The sequence below is a fragment of the Diorhabda carinulata genome, chromosome X (genome assembly GCF_026250575.1).
Source record: "Diorhabda carinulata isolate Delta chromosome X, icDioCari1.1, whole genome shotgun sequence".
NCBI lineage: Eukaryota > Metazoa > Arthropoda > Insecta > Coleoptera > Chrysomelidae > Diorhabda > Diorhabda carinulata.
In genome coordinates, this window is record NC_079472.1 from 63,301,977 (window position 1) to 63,326,518 (window position 24,542).

The window sequence follows — 24,542 nt, forward strand, 5'->3', positions numbered from 1 at the left end:
CTTCAACATTTTCTCTACTACCCTTATTGATACAAGGTCAGAGTCAACAAGAAGTGATCAGTGCACTGAATATGAGTCAGTCTGCTGTGAAGAAGTCAGAAGTAGCTAATCTTAAATTAAAAAGACCAGCTAAGGGCCTCAAATTAATCCTAATCAACCGAGTAGCACGTCTACGATTTGCTAGAGAACACGTTAATTGGACTGTCGAAAAATGGGGCTCTGCTCTCTTCGGAGACGAAATCAGAGTATTTCTGCTTCGTAGCCATAGGGGAGGACAGGTCTCCAGGTCTAAAGAAGACCTGGAGAAAAATTCGCTGGGTATGGTTTGGATGGTTAAGGCAAGTATTTGAATGGAAGCAGAAGCAGAAGGTTTTTATTGAAACTGGTGGTGAAAAAGGGGGATTAACGACGAACCGATACATGGAAGAGATGCAGGGTAGTGCCCGTCCACATACTGCAGGCAAAATACCATCGAAATTATTATTTTGACGAATTTAAGCTTGTATTTCTTCACTGTCAATTATAACCCTTTTCCAATTTTTAAGATTCCTTTTGGTTTTTTTTCGTTTGATATCTTTGGTTTACCGAAAAAATAGCTCAATAACAACATAGACCACTCATAAAGCTAAAAGATTTTTGGTTTTGAAATACTAGAATCAGAAAAATAATGGAAGCTACAGATTTTTGAGCGCGAGCGTACGACTTGAGTATTATGAATCCTGGAGAATTTAATAAGGATAATCCGATATTTGGACGGAATTATTACTTTTTAGTTAAACTTTGATAAGTGTGGAAACTTGAGCAAAACTGAGGCTAAAAAGTCATTTACGAATATACAGGTGAAACCAAAAAAAAAAACGTGTTGATCAACGGAATTATATATAACAATTTTCATTTATAATTTGTAAATGAAATTCTTGGTAGTGATTATAAAATGTTTTTCGAATATATTTTTATCCAAATTTCTTTATTGATTATGGTATGTTCGGTTTCTAATCAAGGTTCAAATACGGGGTGAATTGTTTGGAATAGGCATTGCAAATTGAAACCGATATTTAAGCACCTAGATACTGAAGTGGGTGAAAAAAATTTTTGGAAATCAAATAAACAGTATATATATTTTCAATTTATTGAAACACGATTGGAATGTACAGACTAAAGAAAATGGTGTTTAATGTGATGTATACAGTTGCATCCAACTTTAACTGGTTTTTCGTGTGGTTCTAACGAGCAGTTTGTTGATGGTGCTATCAACTGTCTTGCGAAGACTAAAGTCCTTTCTAGTGTTTTACATTCTATTAATGTACATATGTCCTATAAAATAAAAATTGAGGTTATTTCATAGATATATTTTTAAAAAACACGCTTTTAAAGCACATAAATAAAATTAAAAATAATTTTCGAGATAATGTTAAAAAAATGATGAATGAAAAATACTAGGATAATTGTGAAAAAAAACGTGGGGCGCTTTATTACGTATTTTTCGTACACCGAGCAAAGCCCGACTTTTTTTTTCACCATATAATTAGTATTTTTTATTTATTATTGTTTTAAACTCATTTTAAAAATTATTTTCAACTTTTTAGTTCGCTCTGATTTAAAAGCGTGTTTTTTAGTTTTTTTTATATTATATTTCTCACATTTTAGGATGGTTATTTTTAATTAATAATAAATTTCACTTAAAATAGGTAAACGAAATAAATTCCGATTAAGAAGAAGGAAAACCAACTAAATTAATAATAATAATATGGCGAATGATATTCAGACAATCGCAATTTTTTCATTTCTTGTAAAAATCTCCAACTTCTTGTACGATCCACACTGGAAATTGACTAATAACTGGATGTTGTTTGACATAATCATTTTTTCTGTGTCTCGTATACCTTTTCGATACGTCAGGTATAAAATATTTGCGCCATCGGAACGTTATATAGGTACATCGAATTTTATATCGAGCCATAAGGGTGTAGTTGGTAAGGTTGTCGAAGTGCTTGATTTCCAACACGGATTTCGGAGGTTTGAGTTTCATAGCACTATTAGTGGTAGAAAATTTGATACTTATAATATAAATATTGAATTTAAAACCGAGGATTAAGTACATAAAATCACTTTTATTGATAGGATATTACAAAAAACAGATTTTTTGACCAAACAACTGGACTAATATCTTTGATTTAATATTCTAGAAAATAAATACGAATGTAAGAAAAGTCGAAAATAATTTACTGAATATTTTTTATTATTATATATTTATATAGTTGTTATACATTTGCATCCTGCTTTTATTTTGACTATTTCCATTCGCCAGCATTTTTCATCAACTTTCTTTTTCAAAAATCTGGATAATTTATATACCGATGAACAATTAAATTCGGAGATACAACTTTCCTAAAACAATAATTTGAATTACTTCGAAAAATAGTATCAAGATTTGCATTATTGCGTTATCTTATATACAGGGCGAAAAATTCGTGAAAATCATGCTGTGACATGATAAGAAATTTTCTCATTCAACTCTTCGTTTTTGCTGATTTATTGCTTCGATGTTATCACCAAATTAAAATCATTGAAGCACGTTCCACGTAAATCTTTTGCTCTCTGCATTTTATAAAGACTTCTTAGAAAATCACATTGATAGTCCCAGAAGTACCTGGCCTGACCTAGAGATGGCGGTAGTTGCTGTTTTAGAATGTACACAATATATACAGCAGAAGTTTGAAGACCTCACGTTGATTAGTATTTATTTGGCAGCCATTAATACTGAACATTTTCCGTGGATTTGTATAATTTGATACAATACTTTTATTTGAAAGTTCTAAGCCCAACATAGAAGCTGAACTAGATTTTACTCTGAGTGGGTCTGCTCCTCAGTTCTCAACAGTAAAATATTGAGTTGAGCTTAAACGAGACCAGCATTGAAATGGTGAACTCTAGAAATGTTGAAGAAAATCCGGTACTGGATGATCGTCGACTGAAAGTGCGTGAGGTAGCAGACATAGTAGGCATTTCAAAAAGTGCTTTAACCGAAAATTTGGACATGAGAAAGCTGTGCGCAAGATTGGTTCGCTCACAATTGAGCAAATCCGAAAGAAAAGAACAATCCAAACAATATGGATTGAAAAGGGAGAACCAGCTTCAAAGAAGGCAAGTACCGTTCCATCTATAACTAAGATCGTGGCGTCGATTTTTTGGAATGAATTATCAACGGCGAGTTTTATGAGAACTAATAGCAACCCAGAAATATTGAAGAAAATCCATAGAAGCGGTACTGGATGATCGTAGTCTGAAAGTGCGTGAGGTAGCAGACATAGTAGGCATTTCAAAAAGTGCTTTAACCGAAAATTTGGACATGAGAAAGCTGTGCGCAAGATTGGTTCGCTCACAATTGAGCAAATCCGAAAGAAAAGAACAATCCAAACAATATGGATTGAAAAGAGAGAACCAGCTTCAAAGAAGGCAAGTACCGTTCCATCTATAACTAAGATCGTGGCGTCGATTTTTTGGAATGAATTATCAACGGCGAGTTTTATGAGAACTAATAGCAACCCAGAAATATTGAAGAAAATCCATAGAAGCGGTACTGGATGATCTGGTTGAAAGTGCGTGAGGTAGCAGACATAGTAGGCACTTCAAAAAGTGCTTTAACCGAAAATTTGGACATGAGAAAGCTGTGCGCAAGATTGATTTGCCCACAATTGAGCAAATCTGAAAGAAAAGAACGATCAAAACAATATGGATTGAAAAGGGAGAACCAGCTTCAAAGAAGGCAAGTACCGTTACATCTATAACTAAGATCGTGGCGTCGATTTTTTGGAATGAATTATCAACGGCGAGTTTTATGAGAACTAATAGCAACCCAGAAATATTGAAGAAAATCCATAGAAGCGGTACTGGATGATCTGACTGAAAGTGCGTGAGGTAGCAGACATAGTAGGCATTTCAAAAAGTGCTTTAACCGAAAATTTGGACATGAGAAAGCTGTGCGCAAGATTGGTTCGCTCACAATTGAGCAAATCCGAAAGAAAAGAACAATCAAAACAATATGGATTGAAAAGAGAGAACCAGCTTCAAAGAAGGCAAGTACCGTTCCATCTATAACTAAGATCGTGGCGTCGATTTTTTGGAATGAATTATCAACGGCGAGTTTTATGAGAACTAATAGCAACCCAGAAATATTGAAGAAAATCCATAGAAGCGGTACTGGATGATCGTCGACTGAAAGTGCGTGAGGTAGCAGACATAGTAGGCATTTCAAAAAGTGCTTTAACCGAAAATTTGGACATGAGAAAGCTGTGCGCAAGATTGGTTCGCTCACAATTGAGCAAATCCGAAAGAAAAGAACAATCAAAACAATATGGATTGAAAAGAGAGAACCAGCTTCAAAGAAGGCAAGTACCGTTCCATCTATAACTAAGATCGTGGCGTCGATTTTTTGGAATGAATTATCAACGGCGAGTTTTATGAGAACTAATAGCAACCCAGAAATATTGAAGAAAATCCATAGAAGCGGTACTGGATGATCTGGTTGAAAGTGCGTGAGGTAGCAGACATAGTAGGCATTTCAAAAAGTGCTTTAACCGAAAATTTGGACATGAGAAAACTGTGCGCAAGATTGATTTGCCCACAATTGAGCAAATCCGAAAGAAAAGAACAATCAAAACAATATGGATTGAAAAGGGAGAACCAGCTTCAAAGAAGGCAAGTACCGTTCCATCTATAACTAAGATCGTGGCGTCGATTTTTTGGAATGAATTATCAACGGCGAGTTTTATGAGAACTAATAGCAACCCAGAAATATTGAAGAAAATCCATAGAAGCGGTACTGGATGATCTGGTTGAAAGTGCGTGAGGTAGCAGACATAGTAGGCATTTCAAAAAGTGCTTTAACCGAAAATTTGGACATGAGAAAGCTGTGCGCAAGATTGGTTCGCTCACAATTGAGCAAATCCGAAAGAAAAGAACAATCCAAACAATATGGATTGAAAAGGGAGAACCAGCTTCAAAGAAGGCAAGTACCGTTCCATCTATAACTAAGATCGTGGCGTCGATTTTTTGGAATGAATTATCAACGGCGAGTTTTATGAGAACTAATAGCAACCCAGAAATATTGAAGAAAATCCATAGAAGCGGTACTGGATGATCTGGTTGAAAGTGCGTGAGGTAGCAGACATAGTAGGCACTTCAAAAAGTGCTTTAACCGAAAATTTGGACATGAGAAAGCTGTGCGCAAGATTGGTTCGCTCACAATTGAGCAAATCCGAAAGAAAAGAACAATCCAAACAATATGGATTGAAAAGGGAGAACCAGCTTCAAAGAAGGCAAGTACCGTTCCATCTATAACTAAGATCGTGGCGTCGATTTTTTGGAATGAATTATCAACGGCGAGTTTTATGAGAACTTATTGCTTGAACAAAGGAATCAAGCAAAACCGGCTGCATTTGGCTAAGAAGAAAGTGTTGTTCCATCAGGACAATGCACCAGCTCACACATCCGTTATTACAATGGCGAAAATCAATGAATTAAAATTTGAATTGCTACCTATTCGCCAAATTTAGCCCCTCGGATTATTTTCTGCTCCCAGCTTTGAAAAAGTAGCTTTGTGATCAAGCATTTTCTAACAACGAAATATATACGTTGAAAAATGAATAAATTTTTCTTTGTTTAGCCTTCTAGGTTCATCATCGCACTATAAAACAGAGATCGTGGTTATTGTCGAAGCTCCACTATAAACGTCATACCACAGAAACGAATTTTCCAACATAAATTCCCAATATTCTACATACAAATGTGTCTATACCTTTCGAAATGGAATCAACTCTCTTTAATATTTAATTTCAGGTTAAATTCCGACTCAAAATTAAATCTAATTGGAACTTATCAACATCGTTGCGTGAAGATATTGGAATGTTTTAAACTAAATCTAATTTAGAAGAAAATTTTATTATAGGATTAAACTTACCAAAAATATAATCCTTAGAACAAACATCACCTGCACGTTATTAAATCGAATTTCATTATACAGGGTCCTTCACGACGAGCTGAATCGATATGTATACGGGAAAGTAATGCGACTAGTGTTCTGAAAATTTGCGTGCATGGGTTTTCCGAAATGCTAAATGCTAAAATAATTCCAGTTCTCTGAAATTTCCGGTTATACCGGAAGTGACCCCAAACTTCGTTATTTTAAACGGAATGCTATGGTTTTTATTAAATCTTTGGAATCTACACAAAATTTCAATATAACTTTATATAAGGCATAGTATGCCTAAAGTCCACCATTTTTTAATTATTTAACATTTTCGAAATTTTTGTACACATGCAGCCCTCCATAAAAAAATTATATTTCTAAGTTTAAGTGAGTCAGGGATAATATTTTTGAGATTTGGACAAATAACACTCACAGCTTTCAAAATCTGTGTAAACCTCAACAAAAATTTATATAGGGTGTTCAGAAAATGGTGCCGAATTTCGCTATCTACAATCTTCGAAAACTTAATTTTTTCAAGTGGCAACTCCCATTTTTTTCTTTACCATTGTTTTCGTAGAAACTTGGAAAACTGAAATCTTGATGGTTTTCAATTGTCGGTTGTCTGGAGCGACCAAAAATAAAACAAAAGCTTCTATATCAACAAAAAAACAAACAATGAAAACAGTTTGACTTTTAAGCGTTGCAGAAGTGTTCATCATGTCCCATTTAGGATATATTAATGAAGATTATTTATTGATATGTTTGCTTTTGTTTTTTTTTTGGTCATTCCAGACAACCGACAATTAAAAACCATGAAGATTTCAGTTTTTTCAAGTTTCTACAAAAACCGTTAATTTGAGATATATTTTCTGAACACCCTATATAATTTTTTGTCAAGGTTTTCACAGATTAAGAAAGCTGTGAGTGTTATTTGCCCAAATCCAAAAAATATTATCCCTGACTCACTTAAACTTAGAAATATAATTTTTTTAATGGAGGGCTGCATGTGTACAAAAATTTCGAAAATGTGAAATAATTTAAAAATATTGGACTTTAGGCATACGATGCCTCATATAAAGTTATATTGAAACTTCGCGTAGATTCCAAAAATTTAATAAAAACTATAGCATTCCGTTTAAAATAACGAAGTTTGGGTGCACTTCCGGTAGAACCGGAAGTTTCAGAAAGCTGAAATTATTTTAGCTGAAACGAGCATTTCGGAAAACCCATGCAAGCAAATTTTCAGAACACTAGTCCCAGTACTTTCCCTTATATATATCGATTCAGCTCTTCGTGAAGGACTGTGTACATAAAATTTCTAGATATCAATTTTTTATTATGAAATTCTTGTATCAACACTTCTTTGACGATATTGTTTCCATAATTAAATGAGAAAAAATTTTCTCACTTCACAAAATATCATTTTCATAATAAAAATCGAAATATTTTAAATATTTTAAAAACTGGTCTAGAAGGTGTCGATGTAAGTAAAGTCATACCAAATTAAGGAATGAAAAATTCGGTAAACATCTAACAATCCACGTGAACTCATTATCTCCTCTATTTACCAATGAAAACATGGAATCGTAAACATAAATGCGTTTCTATTGGCCGAAGCTATCGGAAGGCGTAGGTACACAATTTCTTCGAAATATTCCTGCGATATGCAGTGGCGTGGCTTGGTGAGATTCATTTAATTCATAAATTTCATTTAAATAAATAGAAATATGGCGTTCTTTAGAACATGTGCGAATGGAGAGAATGAAATTGCACTCAAGATTTTGTACGTAGGATAGTTTAAAGTTCATATAAGGAGACACAAGAGAATTCAAAAAATAAAAGGTCTTTTAAGACCAAAAAGTAGTCTAGATTCATCCATCTTTGGAGTATTGTTGCTACATCTGAAGCAGGGCTCTCAAATATACTCTGGGGATGCTTGACTCAATACAGAAAAAAGGCATTTCAACTTAAAGGTGAACCAGAGTTGACTAGAAACTTGGACAGCACTTGAAAGGCCGCTAATCTGACTATGTTTTACAAATACTACCAGATAATTGCTCGTCCGAGCTGTTCAAGATGATCCCATCTGGAATAGTATTTGCAAGATCTATTTGACAGACAGTCGTAGCTTCATGAACACCTGAAGACGCCCAGAACGTCAATTATCGAGACTCCTACTTTTGGAAAAGCTCAAGTGTGTGGAATTAATTACCAAGTCACATATTTCCTGAACACTATAACCTACAGAAGTTCAAGATCAATATCTACAGGTATCTTCATAGGGTAGGCACCACTCGATCTAATCGATAGGATTTACCTTCTTGTACTTTTTTTAACATCTAAAAAATAGCTCGCACATATTTTTTTTATTATTTACACAATGGCCTTTCTATAATATGTTATTACCTGATCTGTGATTCCGTTTTCAAGTTCTTGTTGAGCTGGTACGCACTCATATTCATGATAATGTCGAGGATGATACTCATAACCGTCTTGTGGATGAGTTCTTAGCACCTTCCGTACGGTACAGAGAACTGGACTTTTCTGGAACAAATTGAATTGATACTGTAATGATTCAACGTCACTCGATCAAAGAATTTTTGAGAAATGTATCGAAGCGGTGACATAGACTATCGAATACAAGGGTTGTCTTAAAAATTTCCAATTTAACAAAGAAACAAGATAAAACAGAAACTACACGTCGAAGAGAGTTGACATTTTATTGCGAATCTTCCAAAACTTTTTAGACAACCCTCGTAGAATAAATATTATTATATTAATTTTTTTGGGAGGAAACGGAGAAGACATAATAAACAACAATTGGAGAAGAATAATTGAATTTTGTATTAGGAATGGATTGATAATAAGAAACTCATATGATATAAATAAAATAATATAAAAGAACACACGAAAGATATATTAGAGAGCTGGAAGGAATTCAGCCGCAAAAGTAGAAACTTAACAAAAGAAGAAGAATTCTAGGAGAGAAAATCACGGAAGAGGAAGTGGAAGAAGCTATAGGGAAAATAAAAATAGGAAAAGCGTGTGCAGGTGACAACTTAAATGCGGAAATGACAGAATATTTAGCAATGTATATTGAAGATAATCAATTTAGCATAAAACATAAATTTAATATCTAGAGAATAGGAAGAAAATCGATAGATAAAACTATATAAAAAAGAAAACTCCGCCTGGTGTGTTTCGGTGTGGTGGATTGAGTAGCCCACTGGACACAACTGCCGGTCCCAAGCCCGGGTAAAGGAGGAGGGTCAAGTCGATAGGCCAGCCCCCTATCACTTGGAAAAAACTTCTTTTGGCTAAAAATCCGAAAACTAGGCCTCGGAATATGGATGATCAAAATGGAAAACGACAATGGCAACGAAAACGGACTATGATTTGTGGAACATGGAATATACAGGGAATTAGAACGAAGGTAGATGACATTTTACAAGAAATTAAAAAACATAAACTGGACTTTATTGCTCTCTCTGAAACAAAGAAAAAAGGACAAGGTACACAAACACTCGGGGAATATATCCACATATACAGCGGCGTTAACAAAGAAGAACATGCAAAAAGGGGTATATCGCTCCTTATACATGAGAAGTATAAGAAGAACGTCTCCAGCTGGGAAGCAATAAGCGATAGAACAATAAAAGTTAATGTCAATTTAAAAGGCTGCAAAATAACAATAATTACTACTTATGGACCTAATGAAGACGCACGGGTAGATGAAAAAGAAAAGTATTATGAAACGCTAAATGAGCTAATATCTCAGACAGGTAACGATCGAGAAATCATAATACTGGGAGACCTAAATGCTAGAACTGGCAAAGAAACGAAGCATGAGATAATAGGGCCCTACGGTGAAAATACCAGGAATGATAATGGCTCCAGGTTGATAGATGTCTGTCAACATAACTTACTAAGAATAATGAATGGGTATTTTAAACATAAGGAAATACACACATATACATGGACGCAAATAACTAGAAATCTAAGATCAATAATCGACTATCTTATAATGAAACAAAAAACGAAGATAAAAGTGCACAATGTCAGAGTATATCGATCCGCAGAATGTGGAAGTGACCATCATCTGATAAAAGCTAAGTTAATAATGCCAATAATCAAAGACAACAAACAAAAGAATCAACTGCAAAACAGTAAAGATTTAACAGATATAGATATACCAAACTATAATATAGAAAGCCTTATGAACGAGAGCACAAAATTATTATACCAACAAAGACTGGACCAAAACCTCCCACAGGAGTACGAACAAGAACCAACAGACAATCTTACCAAAGTAGTAATTGACAGCATACACAAAGCAGCCAAAGAAGCCTTAGGATATAAAGAGATGAGAAAGAGAACACGAAATTATTGGTGGACTGAACAACTGCAAAATTTAAAAGAACAAAAACAACGATTGTATCATACCTGGCTAAGCACTAAAAAAGCAGAACATAGGGAACAATATAGTGAAGCTGTATCAAAATTTAAAACCGCTGCGATAGAGGCCAAAAACCTCAGCTGGGAAAATAAATGCAAGGAATTGGATACCTATTTAGGAGGACGCCAATCCAGGGAATCGTGGAGATTTATAGATAATGTTAGATCTGGCAGAAAAGAAAATATCCCAATAGGCACCATATCACCAAATAAATGGCAAGACTATTACCGCTCATTACTCAGAGAACAGAGATCTGAATATAGTAACATGCCGGCTGAAGACATACGGATTACAGGTGAACCAATAAAAATCAACGTAGAAAAAACAAAGAAAGCTATAACACTACTTAAAAAAGGGCGCGCTCCTGGTCCAGAGGGAATACCTGCAGAATTAATAAAAGCAGGAACAAATAGGCCACCGCAAACGTGGAAAGAAGGATGGATCACGTCCATATACAAGAAAGGAAATAAGGAAGACTGCAATAATTATAGGGGCATTACAGTGACTAGTACGCTCAGTAGGTTATACGGAAAAATAGTAAAGGAGATCATTTGTGAAGAATATCACCCATACGAATCCGAGGAACAAAACGGCTTCAGAGCAGGTCGATCGACGATAGATAGTATTTTCTGTCTATCACAAATAATCGAAAAGAGAACCGTAAGATCACAAGAAGTGCACCTACTATTGGTAGACTTGAAGAAAGCGTATGACACAGTACCTGTCTCAAAATTATGGGAGGTTCTGGAAAGAACGAGCATAAATACCACTCTAATAAAGGCTATAAAAGAACTATACAGAGACACAACAGCAAAAATAAAAATAGGTAACAAGGTGACAGACGGCTTCAAAACAACCAAAGGCTTGCGACAAGGGTGTTGTTTATCCCCAACTCTGTTCAACATATACATAGATGAAGCCCTAAGAATTTGGAAGAAAAAATGTAAAGGAATGGGACTAACTATTGGGGAGAGCACCTTGTATACACTGCACTATGCCGATGACCAGGTAGTGGTAGCACAGGAAAAAGAAGATCTGGAGTACATGTCTAGAAAACTTATAGAAGAATACCAAAAATGGGGTCTACAGGTTAGCACGGAGAAGACACAATACATATGTATAGGATCAGAAGATTCACCTGGGGATTTAGATCTAGAGGGAAAAATAATTAAAAACTGTAAGGAATGCATATACCTAGGTGTAAAACTAACAACAACAGGACGAAACGAGGAAACAATTAGGGACAGAATAACCAAAGGAAGAAAAGTAATAAGAGCCCTGAACTCAGTGCTGTGGCAAAAGAATATTAGACCAGAAACAAAAAAGAGAATATACAACGCCATTTTACAACCAATAATTACATATAGCTCCGAGGTTTGGCAACTTACAGAAAAGCAAAAAAATAACTTAAATGCAGTGGAAATGGATTTCTGGAGGAGAGCAGCAAGAATATCTAGAACGGAACATATAAGAAACGAGGAAATAAGAAGACAATTGAAAGTAGAAAGAACTTTAGTAGAAGATATAGAAAAGAAACAGTTGATTTGGTACGGACACGTTAAGAGAATGGGAAGAGAACGACTACCAAGAATAATATTAGAATGGACCCCCACAGAAAAAAGAAAGAGGGGAAGACCACCTAGAACATGGCTACAAGGAATCACTAGAGCAATGTCCGAAAGGAACCTAGCAGTCGACGACTGGCAAGATAGACAGGCCTGGAGATTAGGAACCCAAAGGCGTATAACGCTATAAAAGGGGATATATATATATAAAAAAGAAAACGACCTAATGTGCGAAAACTACGTACCAATATGCTTTTCGTCATTTGGTTAAAAACATATACGAGAAATCATCGAGACAAAGATAAGAAAATATACTGATAAGGAAATGGACGAAGAGCAAAGTGCATAAAGAAAAAAAAACAAACGGTAACATATACATATTAAGGAAATCAATAGAAAGGAAAATAGAACAGGGAGAATAATCTTATACATTAAAAAAATTGATGATTTCCATTCCGAGTCCGTTCAGGCGTTCTACCCAACCGATTTGCTTAATTTTTTTTTATTCAATGAAAGATATTGATGCACAGATCAGCCATCAACCATCGGATTTCATCTAATTTTCACCATTCTCAAGTTATACTCAAATGCGATTTCCCCCTGTACATTACTCATGGGAGTTTTTCACATACACACGTTCTATCCTCAATATCTCAGGTTCTATTCAAGATAGAAACTTCGTTTTGGTTTCAGAACACTCGTTGAAACACCTTCTTTCTTTTGAGTTTTTGAACACTGAAATCGGTTGAGTTGGAGAGGAGCTAGGCGCGGACATTCAATGTGGAGTTATGGATTTTTGTAGGTTTTTGGCAATTTTTCTACATTCAAAGATCTATATCTTAGGTTCTAATATAGCTACAGAGTTCGTTTTGATTTAAGAACACTCGCTGAAACACCTTCTTTCTTTTGAGTTTTTGAACACTGAAATCGGTTGAGTTGGAGAGGAGCTAGGCGCGGACATTCAATGTGGAGTTATGTTTATTTGTAGGTTTTTGGCAATTTTTCTACATTCAAAGATCTATATCTTAGGTTCTAATATAGCTACAGAGTTCGTTTTGATTTAAGAACACTCGCTGAAACACCTTCTTTCTTTTGAGTTTTTGAACACTTAAATCGGTTGAGTTGGAGAGGAGCTAGGCGCGGACATTCAATGTGGAGTTATGTTTATTTGTAGGTTTTTGGCAATTTTTCTACATTCAAAGATCTATATCTCAGGTTCTAATATAGCTACAGAGTTCGTTTTGGTTTAAGAACACTCGCTGAAACAACTTCTTTATTTTGAGTTTTTGAACACTTAAATCGGTTGAGTTGGAGAGAAGCTAGGCGCGGACATTTAATGTAGAGTTATGTTTTTTTGTAGGTTTTTGGCAATTTTTCTACATTCAAAGATCTATATCTTAGGTTCTAATATAGCTACAGAGTTCGTTTTGATTTAAGAACACTCGCTGAAACACCTTCTTTCTTTTGAGTTTTTGAACACTTAAATCGGTTGAGTTGGAGAGGAGCAAGGCGCGGACATTCAATGAGGAGTTATGGATTTTTGTAGGTTGTTGGCAATTTTTCTACATTCAAAGATCTATATCTTAGGTTCTAATATAGCTACAGAGTTCGTTTTGATTTAAGAACACTCGCTGAAACACCTTCTTTCTTTTGAGTTTTTGAACACTTAAATCGGTTGAGTTGGAGAGGAGCTAGGCGCGGACATTCAATGTGGAGTTATGTTTATTTGTAGGTTTTTGGCAATTTTTCTACATTCAAAGATCTATATCTTAGGTTCTAATATAGCTACAGAGTTCGTTTTGATTTAAGAACACTCGCTGAAACACCTTCTTTCTTTTGAGTTTTTGAACACTTAAATCGGTTGAGTTGGAGAGGAGCTAGGCGCGGACATTCAATGTGGAGTTATGTTTATTTGTAGGTTTTTGGCAATTTTTCTACATTCAAAGATCTATATCTCAGGTTCTAATATAGCTACAGAGTTCGTTTTGGTTTAAGAACACTCGCTGAAACAACTTCTTTATTTTGAGTTTTTGAACACTTAAATCGGTTGAGTTGGAGAGAAGCTAGGCGCGGACATTCAATGTGGAGTTATGGATTTTTGTAGGTTTTTGGCAATTTTTCTACATTCAAAGATCTATATCTCAGGTTCTAATAAAGCTACAGAGTTCGTTTTGGTTTAAGAACACTCGCTGAAACACCTTCTTTCTTTTGAGTTTTTGAACACTTAAATCGGTTGAGTTGGAGAGGAGCTAGGCGCGGACATTCAATGTGGAGTTATGTTTATTTGTAGGTTTTTGGCAATTTTTCTACATTCAAAGATCTATATCTCATGTTCAAATATAGCTACAGAGCTCGTTTTGGTTTAAGAAGACTCGCTGAAACACCTTCTTTCTTTTGAGTTTTTGAACACTTAAATCGGTTGAGTTGGAGAGGAGCAAGGCGCGGACATTCAATGAGGAGTTATGGATTTTTGTAGGTTGTTGGCAATTTTTCTACATTCAAAGATCTATATCTTAGGTTCTAATATAGCTACAGAGTTCGTTTTGATTTAAGAACACTCGCTGAAACACCTTCTTTCTTTTGAGTTTTTGAACACTTAAATCGGTTGAGTTGGAGAGGAGCTAGGCGCGGACATTCAATGCGGAGTTATGGATTTTTGTAGGTTTTTGGCAATTTTTCTACATTCAAAGATCTATATCTCAGGTTCTAATATAGCTACAGAGTTCGTTCTTTTCTATTATAAAGATTTCTGATACTTATTTAATGGAATCGATGCGAGCGAAGCCGCGGGTAAAAGCTAGTTACATATTACATTCATCGATTTGAAACCTGCATTCGACTCAATAGATTGAAAAATTGTATGAGATAGTAAGAGGAGATGAAATGAAACAAATTTGGAGAAACTCAAACAGGAACCCATAAGAAAAAAATAGTTAAAACATGTTTAAACTGGTACGGACACGTAAAGCCTAATTAGAAAAGTGACAGAAGCAAAAAATATAAGAAAAAAAGGAAAGAAAGACCCAGGAAAACTCGGCTGCAACAAGTAGTAGAGGAAGGGAAGGAAAAACAATACGGCTGATGAATGGGGGATCAGAAAGAATGCAAAAATGGATAAAATGAAAGTAAAAACTAATATATTAATGACGCTTGAGAGGCCAAAAAGAGTTATAGAGAAGAGGATATCCATTTTGATAAGTAATACTAGTCATTAGATTGAATAGATAGAAGTAGTTCCAATAACCTGTTTATTAATTTAAAAAATGTTATTGTTTACAAAATAATTCTACCTTTACCTTTGATCTAAGATCTGTGGGCTCTTTTTCCTCCGCATCGATTACATTGTTCCTTTTATAATCGTCTTCAGTAATAAGTTCGTCGTAATTTCCGTCACTTTCATCGTATTCATTTAAATTCCTCTGCCAAATATCCCCAATTCCATAATTCTTTGACGAAGCATATGTTAACAATAATAAAGTAATCAGAAGAATCTGAAATTAAAAAGAATAAAAGTGTTAGTACATAAGTTGGATGATAACATTCTTGGAGACTTCATTCGGACCGAATATCTAAAGCCTCATAACATGTATGTATCTAATCTCTTCTTTTTTCCATGCTTCTCCATCTTGGGAGCGTTGCGTACCTAACCAACGCATTTGTGGTCTTACTCTTTTGCCCTTTGTACCATTTTTTTATCTTTAGGACTGTCCTACGAATTTCCACTTTAATTTCGACACCTATCTAAAGACATCCTTATTTTTGTTGTGTTACGAATCTAGTTGTTTCTTTTGCTGCCAGTTTGATGTCTGATTATGAGGACCTGGATATTTTAGTACAACCAACTAATAATGGATATAGATAATATAAAAAAAAGTGAGAAGTCTCGCAGATTTCTTGAGGAGAAAGTGCAACTTTTTAAGAGAAAAAATACTCATCTTTGGACTAAGTATCTTTCAAACGATAAAGATTTAATTAATTTTGTGTTGAACTAGAAGATATGGGAAGTTCGTGGTACTCCTAACGACATCTTTCAACAGAGTAAAATTAGACAACATTGCACGTATGTAATCCAGACAGAGATACAACTTCTCGTATTGGGAACCATTAGGATCTGTTAATCATCTAGTTAAATGATACAAATTGTCTCTTATTTTACCTTCCATTACTCAATTTTTGTCTTATATTAATGTACCTACTTACCTTCTATTTATTATTTCATTCGTTAAGATTTATTGTACAATGATCGCTCCTAATGGGAACCAAAGTTATAGTTAAGCAATTCCAAGTGTCCTTTAGAAACTTGAAGTTGTATTAACGTATCAAATTACTTATATTTCATATTGATGTGACTCTAACGACAATAATAATGATTATTTATAACTTTTGTGTACAATAGGATTTTGGTATTTGAAGCGGTTTGTAAACAGATACGAGGTTCTTTATAGTTTGGCATTCGTCGAGTACGGTAATCGGATTATTGACAACTAGTTTAATTAAATATTTTCTTCCATAATAAATAGTTTTTTACAAAGTAGTTTCAATGTTTTAATACAAATAATATGGTCGATCATCATTGGTTAGCCCGAAGATACATTACAGTGTCTTCTCTAAGTTGAATGGAGTAAACATACGACTGCAAACGATCAAATGCAATGACAAAGGGAAGAAGGAGGAATCCTAAAGATATGCTTGAAATTTACAAGCAAACTTTTTTAATAAATAAAATATTGGGATTATGGATAATATATATATGATATTTATGAAAAAAAAAATAAATACGTTATAAATTGGAAGATTATTTTATTTCATTTAGAATTTCGGAGTTATTCCTTACAATGTTAAGTATCGGAGAGAACTAAACTACCTACTTCCTAAAATAAATACATTTTGGATTTTGAAATCCACTCTATAGGTTTGTTCCAGACTCTTAGTCGGGACCGTACTTGAAACGGTTATTGGTAGACATTTTCTGCGCAATCTCCAACCGTGCACGATTCTTGTAACAGTACTTGACATCAACCAAGTATCGAAAAGACCGTCCTGGAAACGATTCACTCTAACGCGTTGAATATTCACCGTACCAAAAACGGTTTTTTGATGGGTTGGAACGGACCTAATAGGTTCGTTCCAACCTGCTAATATGGACCGTTCTTGGAACGGTTATTGGTAGCGTTTATAGACATTTTCTGCGCAATCTCCAGCTATACACGGTTCGTGTAACAGTACTTGATATCAACCAAGTATCGAAAAGACCGTCCTGGAAACGATTCACTCTAACGCGTTGAATATTCACCGTACCAAAAACGGTTTTTTGATGGGTTGGAACGGACCTAATAGGTTCGTTCCAACCTGCTAATATGGACCGTTCTTGGAACGGTTATTGGTAGCGTTTATAGACATTTTCTGCGCAATCTCCAGCTATGCACGGTTCTTGTAACAATACTTGACATCAACCAAGTATCGAAAAGACCGTCCTGGAAACGATTCACTCTAACGCGTTGAATATTCACCGTACCAAAAACGGTTTTTTGATGGGTTGGAACGGACCTAATAGGTTCGTTCCAACCTGCTAATATGGACCGTTCTTGGAACGGTTATTGGTAGCGTTTATAGACATTTTCTGCGCAATCTCCAGCTATGCACGGTTCTTGTAACAATACTTGACATCAACCAAGTATCGAAAAAACCGTCCTGGAAACGATTCACTCTAACGCGTTGAATATTCACCGTACCAAAAACGGTTTTTTGATGGGTTGGAACGGACCTAATAGGTTCGTTCCAACCTGCTAATATGGACCGTTCTTGGAACGGTTATTGGTAGCGTTTATAGACATTTTCTGCGCAATCTCCAGCTATGCACGGTTCTTGTAACAATACTTGACATCAACCAAGTATCGAAAAGACCGTCCTGGAAACGATTCACTCTAACGCGTTGAATATTCACCGTACCAAAAACGGTTTTTTGATGGGTTGGAACGGACCTTATATATAAACCTATAACTGGTTTTATGACCTGTAGATCGGAAACCTTTTTTTTCTTTTTTTTTATGGGATATACCAAAATATATTCTTCGACAAAGTTAAAATGTCTTTAACAGATATTTGAAAGTATTGGGCTCATTATGCTCAAAAATGTGAAATGATTGTTGTTTTCTTACAATGTAAGTATTATCTCTATTTTTTATATGTAACTACCCTTAAAAACTACCCTAATACAGTTATTTAAAAGAAGGTTGAAAGTATGAAATCACTTTATTTTCGATTTTGAGTAGGAAAAATATATATAATTTAAATAAAACCAACCTGATACATAAGTTTTTAATTTAATTCAACCCCTAAAAACTACCCCTTATCACATAAGTTAGGGAAAATTTTTTTTGAAAGCTGAAAGTAATAGATTTCGTTAAGAAAATGTTAACGAATTATTGCTTCTGATATAATGAAATATTTCTACAATTTTTTATCCCGTATAAATATACATACATATATGTACAAAACGTATTCGGTTTTTTAATAATAACTCGGCTTCTCTTTAAGCTTTTTGCATTCATTCATACATCATTTTGTAGAGAATTTCATAAGCTACAAAACTATGAGAGTTACAACCCTTCTAGGCCCTTTTCTTCAAAGAATTTTGATGTTAAAGGGAAAAAAAGACAATACTTTAAACGCTATTATCTCGTTTAATTTTCAAGCTACGTGAGTTTAAAAAAAAGCAAAATGTTCAATAAAATAAAAGCTAAATTTTAGTTACAAAATATTCTTTCGTTGATCCAATAGTTTTTGAGATTTTTTGAAAAAATAACGTTTTTTTTTAAATCGAAAAAAAATTTCACATTAAACAACTTTTTTCAAAATATACGTATTCCAGACCATTCAAACTTTTTGAACGTGTTGTTAGGGCTTAAACCAAGATAATTTTACATGGGCTATGATTAATTTCAATTTTGTCGCACATGATATCAAGTTTACCGACATTTTTTTTTTTCAAATTCGAGTTACTTAACTTATTTTCGTCATAACTCGCTTAATTTTTATGCTAGACAGTTTTATAAAAATTCATTTTAAAGGTCTGAAAAAGTACTTCAAAAATGTTTATTACAATTTTTTATGAAAAATTGATCGTTTTTCCGTTATTTGAGCTCAAACCTCTGCATTAATTTACGAAAACGATAAAATTGGCTTTCAGTGACTCATAAGTTGCTGAATATTATTTAAAAAATTTAATTTAAACTGACTAATTTCTTTATTTTTTTATAAGCTTCAATTTTGATAAGAATAATTTTTTCCAGAAAACGCGTAATTTTCGAGTTTTTCACGAAAAAATGTTGAAAAACGTGTTTTTTTTTAAATAATCAATCGCGAATAAATCAGAAATTATTGAGTTAAATAAAAAACTTCATTCCACATTTTCTTCATAAAATTCCATTCTCTATCGAATTCCGCTGTTATTTTAAATTTCCATCCCCGAGTAAGTGTGGCATTAACCCCTGGGGGTAGAAGCATACATTGGAACCAAATCAGGTTTGTTATTTGCAAAATACAAATATTGTATTCTTTTATATTAAAAAATTTACAGTTTTCGAATTTTTATGTTTATTTTTAACACATTTCGACATTTTTCGCAAATAAATCCACTTATGAATAACCCCATATATAATGTTACATTCTACTTAACAGTTAGTACCTAAAAAATGAATTTTTTTATTTATAAAATACAGTGTGTTTCAAAAAAAGGTGATCCCACCTCTAGGATAGCTTAAACTTTTTCTTTAAGATAAACTGTGTAATCCAAGGGATTAAAATCGCATGATCGCGGCCAATGAATCAGAGCTTCTAACTCCAATTACGACACCTTCTATAAAAGTAGAGATCTTCGTTTTTTTAGCGTTAAATATGTTTGCTTAAAAAATCCAGGTACATATCATTATTAATTTGCTAATGAAACACCCTGTAGATAAAAATCAACGACTTTTATATGAATTTATTTTATTATGGTACTTATTAAACTTGATTTGCCTCGTATATTAAGCAAAATTCAAACGCACATATCTCACCTACGTTTTAGTCGCTAATTGGCTTTAATAGATAAATTAGGAATATTTACCAGTAGCCCCTTCAATCGAGATACGTAACTGACAAAGTTAATATTCAAAGAAAAATATTTTTCAACAGATCACCGTCATTAAACCTCGACAAGACAAAAAATCATCGTACTTGAAAAGAAACGTGATATAAAGTTGTTTCTCACATTGGTAGTGTTTATAGTTTAGTCTATGACGATAACTATCTAATGAAAATAAATCATTTTTAATAATTTGTGGGATGAACTTTGTGAAAAAGTGATTTGGTGATTGTACGATCATGTTGACTTCCGGAGAAGATGTTAGTAAAAACCCTAATGGAGATAACACGTTAGTATATATTTTATTTTTTGTTTATTAAAAGAAGAATCAAAATATTGTTTTAATTGAACCGTCGACAGGGTCGTAATAAGCATTTTCTCGATTTTAAAAATCGTTATTATAAGTTATTTTCTTATTATTATTTTTTGCATATTTTCCGAATTATAATTTTCTCCTTTCGATATATTGACAGATTGTAATTTTTGCAAAAGAATGCAGGAAGTGATTGCTCGTATGAACAACGGAATCGGCCCTCTTATATACGCTTAATAGATTTAGTTTAACCTAAATTGGTTTTGTTACTAATATATACCTGATATAGTCTATTTTTATTAATGAGAGAGTAATAAACTGATAAAGCATTCATCGAGTATTTTTATGAAATAACATGAATGAATATAATGAATATATAGGGTTGTACACTTATATTTTCACCTAATCGAACTGCTTATATAACTTCCAAGCAGCTGACAGTAAAAGAGTGTAATTTTTTCTTAAATGTTTCATTTTTCCACAAGGTATGTTAAGAACATTGTGTCATATTGGTTATACAGGGTTATACAGGATGCAAAAAATTTGGGAGTATGTAACGTGAAAGTAATGCTGAAAAATGAATCGGTTTTTAAAACTGTACTCTTTGTGCAACTTGATAAATTTTATGCCTTATGCCAAGGAAACCGTTCGCCATAAGGAAACATTCTGTAGAAAATTATCATAAATTGTAAATATGTATTGAAATTACGTATTAAAACATAACCAAACATTTCTAATTGGTATACATATTGTCGAAAATCGTTTTACTTACAAAAGGAATCAATTGAAATGTAGGAAAAATTATTATTTCTACAAAAAAGACTTTTAAAAGCGTGTAAGATCTGTCTACTGTTGGAAATACATTTCTAAGTAAGAACGCGTGCGTTTTCCTTCCCAGGCTTTCTTTCAAATAATTTTTTATTTTAAATGGCTTTCCTGGGGCTTTACGTGTTATTTGAATGTCGCTTCTTTGATTTCCCATTTCTTTTACAGTCTAGGATAGATAGAAAACTGAAAAATATTTGAGGTTTGTTGACTAAAAAATTTTCGCCATAAGTAAATACACATTTTTACGATTTTGGCGCAACTACTGGCAACGTTGTATTGAAATTTTATACGAATATGTTTTGGAAGCTGATACATCCAATGAAATTGTTTTTATGTGTGACTCTCCTAGAGGGCGCTAGTTACACGGTTCGTAGTATTGAACATAACTTTTTCAATATTAGATTTATTAGCAAAATTTCGAGTGAACTTAAACATTATTTAATTTTACGCCAAAAAGGTACTCTGGTAATCTAGTTATCTCCTTAAGAAGATATTGTTTATTGTTTTAGGCAGCCCTTTTTAGGAAACACGCATGTAAATCGAATTAAATACCTACATAACCTCAATTCTACAGTTTTTATTTCAATAGTCTCATAGAACATAAAACATGAGTTTGAAGCATTGATTGATATTCAAATTGGGCAATTGAAAAGCAACAATTGCTCGCTATTTATTAAGGTCGCTTGACATGATGCAAGAGAACGTGCAATGCAAAACAAGACGCAATATTTCTTGATCTTGATCGCAGATGAAGTTCAGCCGATTTATCGGTTTGGTGCCATTTTTATTGCGTACAAGTTATTGATATCACGTTATATTTTCCTTAGCGGTTTTTCAAATGTTTCTTCATCCATTCTCAACAAATTTTTGTACGTTTTCTCGTCGAATCCTATAGCTAAACTGGCCCACCATCTCCTAGTTGGTCTTTTCTGTCCATCAGACTCCAAAAGCAAGGCAACAGCAGATATAATTATTGCCAGTATTGCACTGACCACTATTAAAATCTCCAAACCAGAAGTCTTATAATTAATTTCTCCTTGAACCGGTCGAATTTATGGGTGTTACTTCTTTTTCCACGTTATCTTATTTGAGGTCAATTTGGTAATTCAGAAGGAAAGGACCGTTTCTTAAAAGAAAAAATAATTACTCTTCTGACTATGTGCCGCGACGAACATTGAATTAGATCTCATCCTAAGAACGAGACGACTATTATGTTCATATATAACATCATTTTTTATACGAGGGTAAGTCCACAAGTCCGAGACATTTCAAATGAAACATACGTTTTTAATTTTTGTTTTTTTTTCACGTTGTCTTCTTTGGAAAGATGAATTTTGTTTGAATTTGATAATTCCGAAGAAAAGGACTGTTTGGTGGTGACTACTATGTTCATATAGCGGATGTTGGGCAAATCGTTGAACATAGGCGGGATCATTTTCATTTTTTTGCCTCTGACCCCCTGTAACTTTTTCATTTTTATAGCTAGGCCCAAATTTTTTTCTATATTAGAATCTTGGTGAATGGCATGGCCAATGAGAATCAATATTGATCGCGAATTATTGCTAGAAACTAATTTGTGCACCGCCGAACTCCAAAGAAAAGTTAAAAAAAATTTTAAACTTTGCGTTGCGTTTAAAAAAAAACTAAAGGTGATAGGCAGCTTCGGATTTTTTAAAAACATCCCTAGAGTGTAGGCTTTCTAATAGTATGTAATTTGTTTCGATTTGTTTTTCCTAACCCGAGTTGTAATTTTTTTTACGTAGTTGGACCATTTCGACGAAATTCGACTCTTGTAAAGTTACAGATTTCTTCTAAAATCAATACAAGTATTAAAATAATGAAACAAAAGTATCAAAACTTGAATTATTTATTTTAAAATCAGTTCAAATCATCATTTAATTTAAATTTTGTTCGAATTGGCGCCCCTCATCGGTTATGCACGCTCTGCATCGGTTGCGTATTTCCACTGTAGTAGTCCGCAACAACATCTCTTGTTTCATTGTTTCAAATAGAGCGTCAATGCAATTCTTCACAACTTTGGTGTATACTAAATCTTTGGCCCTTCCTCAGACATAAAAATCAATAGAGATAAGGTCGGGCGATCGCGGTGGTCAAGGAATTGGACCACCCCTACCAATCCACGAGTTGGGGAAGGCGTTGTTTAAGAATTCCCTCACAATCAAGCTCCAATGAGCCGGGTAGCCGTCGTTTTCAAATACAATTCGCGCATCTTCCTGAAATACTTCTTCCACTAACTCAGGTAGGTCATTCATCAGAAATTCTAAGTAATTTTGTCCATTCAAATTGTCGGGTAAATAATACGGCCCTATTAACCGGTTGCCGATCACACCTGCCCAAACATTTACTCTAAATCTTCTTTGGTTAGGTTCTTTTTCTCTTGACGCGCGGGTTTGCGAGTTTTGGTGCCCAGTAGTGTAAATTAGGCTCGTGGTAATCCAAAAGTGATAAAGAAAAAAGATATGATAATAAGCGTGCTAGAGTGAAACGCTACCATTATTACCAGCTTAAGCATTCCACAGAGAGTAAAAGAGAGTGGGAATGAAAAAGATCTACCTGCTCAGTAACCATCCCAAAAAGAGCATTTATATTGTTTTCACCTTTGCATTGATAAATTTGGCAAAACATGTAACTTTGAACATTAAGTACAATTTCGTCGAAATGGTCCACTACGTAAAAAAAATTACAACTCTGGTTAGGAAAAAGATATCTAAACAAATTACATACCGTTAGAAAGCTTACACTCTAGCGATGTTTTTAAAAAATCAGAAGCTTCTTATCGCCTTTACTTTTTTTTTTAAACGCAACGCAAAGTTGAAGTTTAAAATCTTTTTTAACTCTTGTTTGGAGTTCGGCGGTGCACAAGTTAGTTTCTAGCAATAATTCGCTATTAATTTTTTTGGCCATGCCATTCACCAAGATTCTAATATAGAAAAAAATTTGGGCTTAGCTGTAAAAATGAAAAAGTTGCAGGGGGTCAAAGGCAAAAAAATGAAAATGACCCCGCCTTCTTATGTTCAACGATCTGCCGTACACCCTGTATAAGATTGTGTTACTTCCAACAAGGTGGGATTAAATTTTGAGCATTTTTTATTCTTAATCAACATCATTTTTTAATACGAGAGTAAATCAATAAATCAAATGAAACATAGGTTTTTAAATTTACGTGCAAGAAATTGCATCCAATTTTTTGCAAGATCAATATTTTACATAGTAAATAATTTCCTAACCTCAAATTTCATTTTGTGATCGGTTTAAAAATGATGGAC

At 34.0% G+C, this 24,542-nt stretch overlaps 2 protein-coding genes across 2 annotated transcripts in view; one reads left to right on the forward strand and one right to left on the reverse strand.

Annotated features, from left to right (window-relative positions):
• Window positions 1-1,113: 1,113 nt before the first annotated feature.
• LOC130901950 (uncharacterized) overlaps window positions 1,114-24,542 on the reverse strand; it is a 30,767-nt gene continuing 7,338 nt past the window's right edge. The window contains exons 2-4 of the mRNA XM_057813670.1: window positions 15,286-15,480; window positions 8,375-8,512; window positions 1,114-1,314 (exon numbers count right to left, since the gene is read on the reverse strand). Of these exons, the coding sequence (XP_057669653.1) occupies window positions 1,156-1,314; window positions 8,375-8,512; window positions 15,286-15,480 (492 nt within the window). The 3' untranslated portion in view covers window positions 1,114-1,155. The remainder of the gene's footprint in view (window positions 1,315-8,374; window positions 8,513-15,285; window positions 15,481-24,542) is intronic.
• Window positions 20,002-24,542, forward strand: part of LOC130901949 (serine/threonine-protein kinase OSR1) — a 30,013-nt gene continuing 25,472 nt past the window's right edge. The window contains exon 1 of the mRNA XM_057813668.1: window positions 20,002-20,403. Within this exon, the coding sequence (XP_057669651.1) occupies window positions 20,354-20,403 (50 nt within the window). The 5' untranslated portion in view covers window positions 20,002-20,353. The remainder of the gene's footprint in view (window positions 20,404-24,542) is intronic.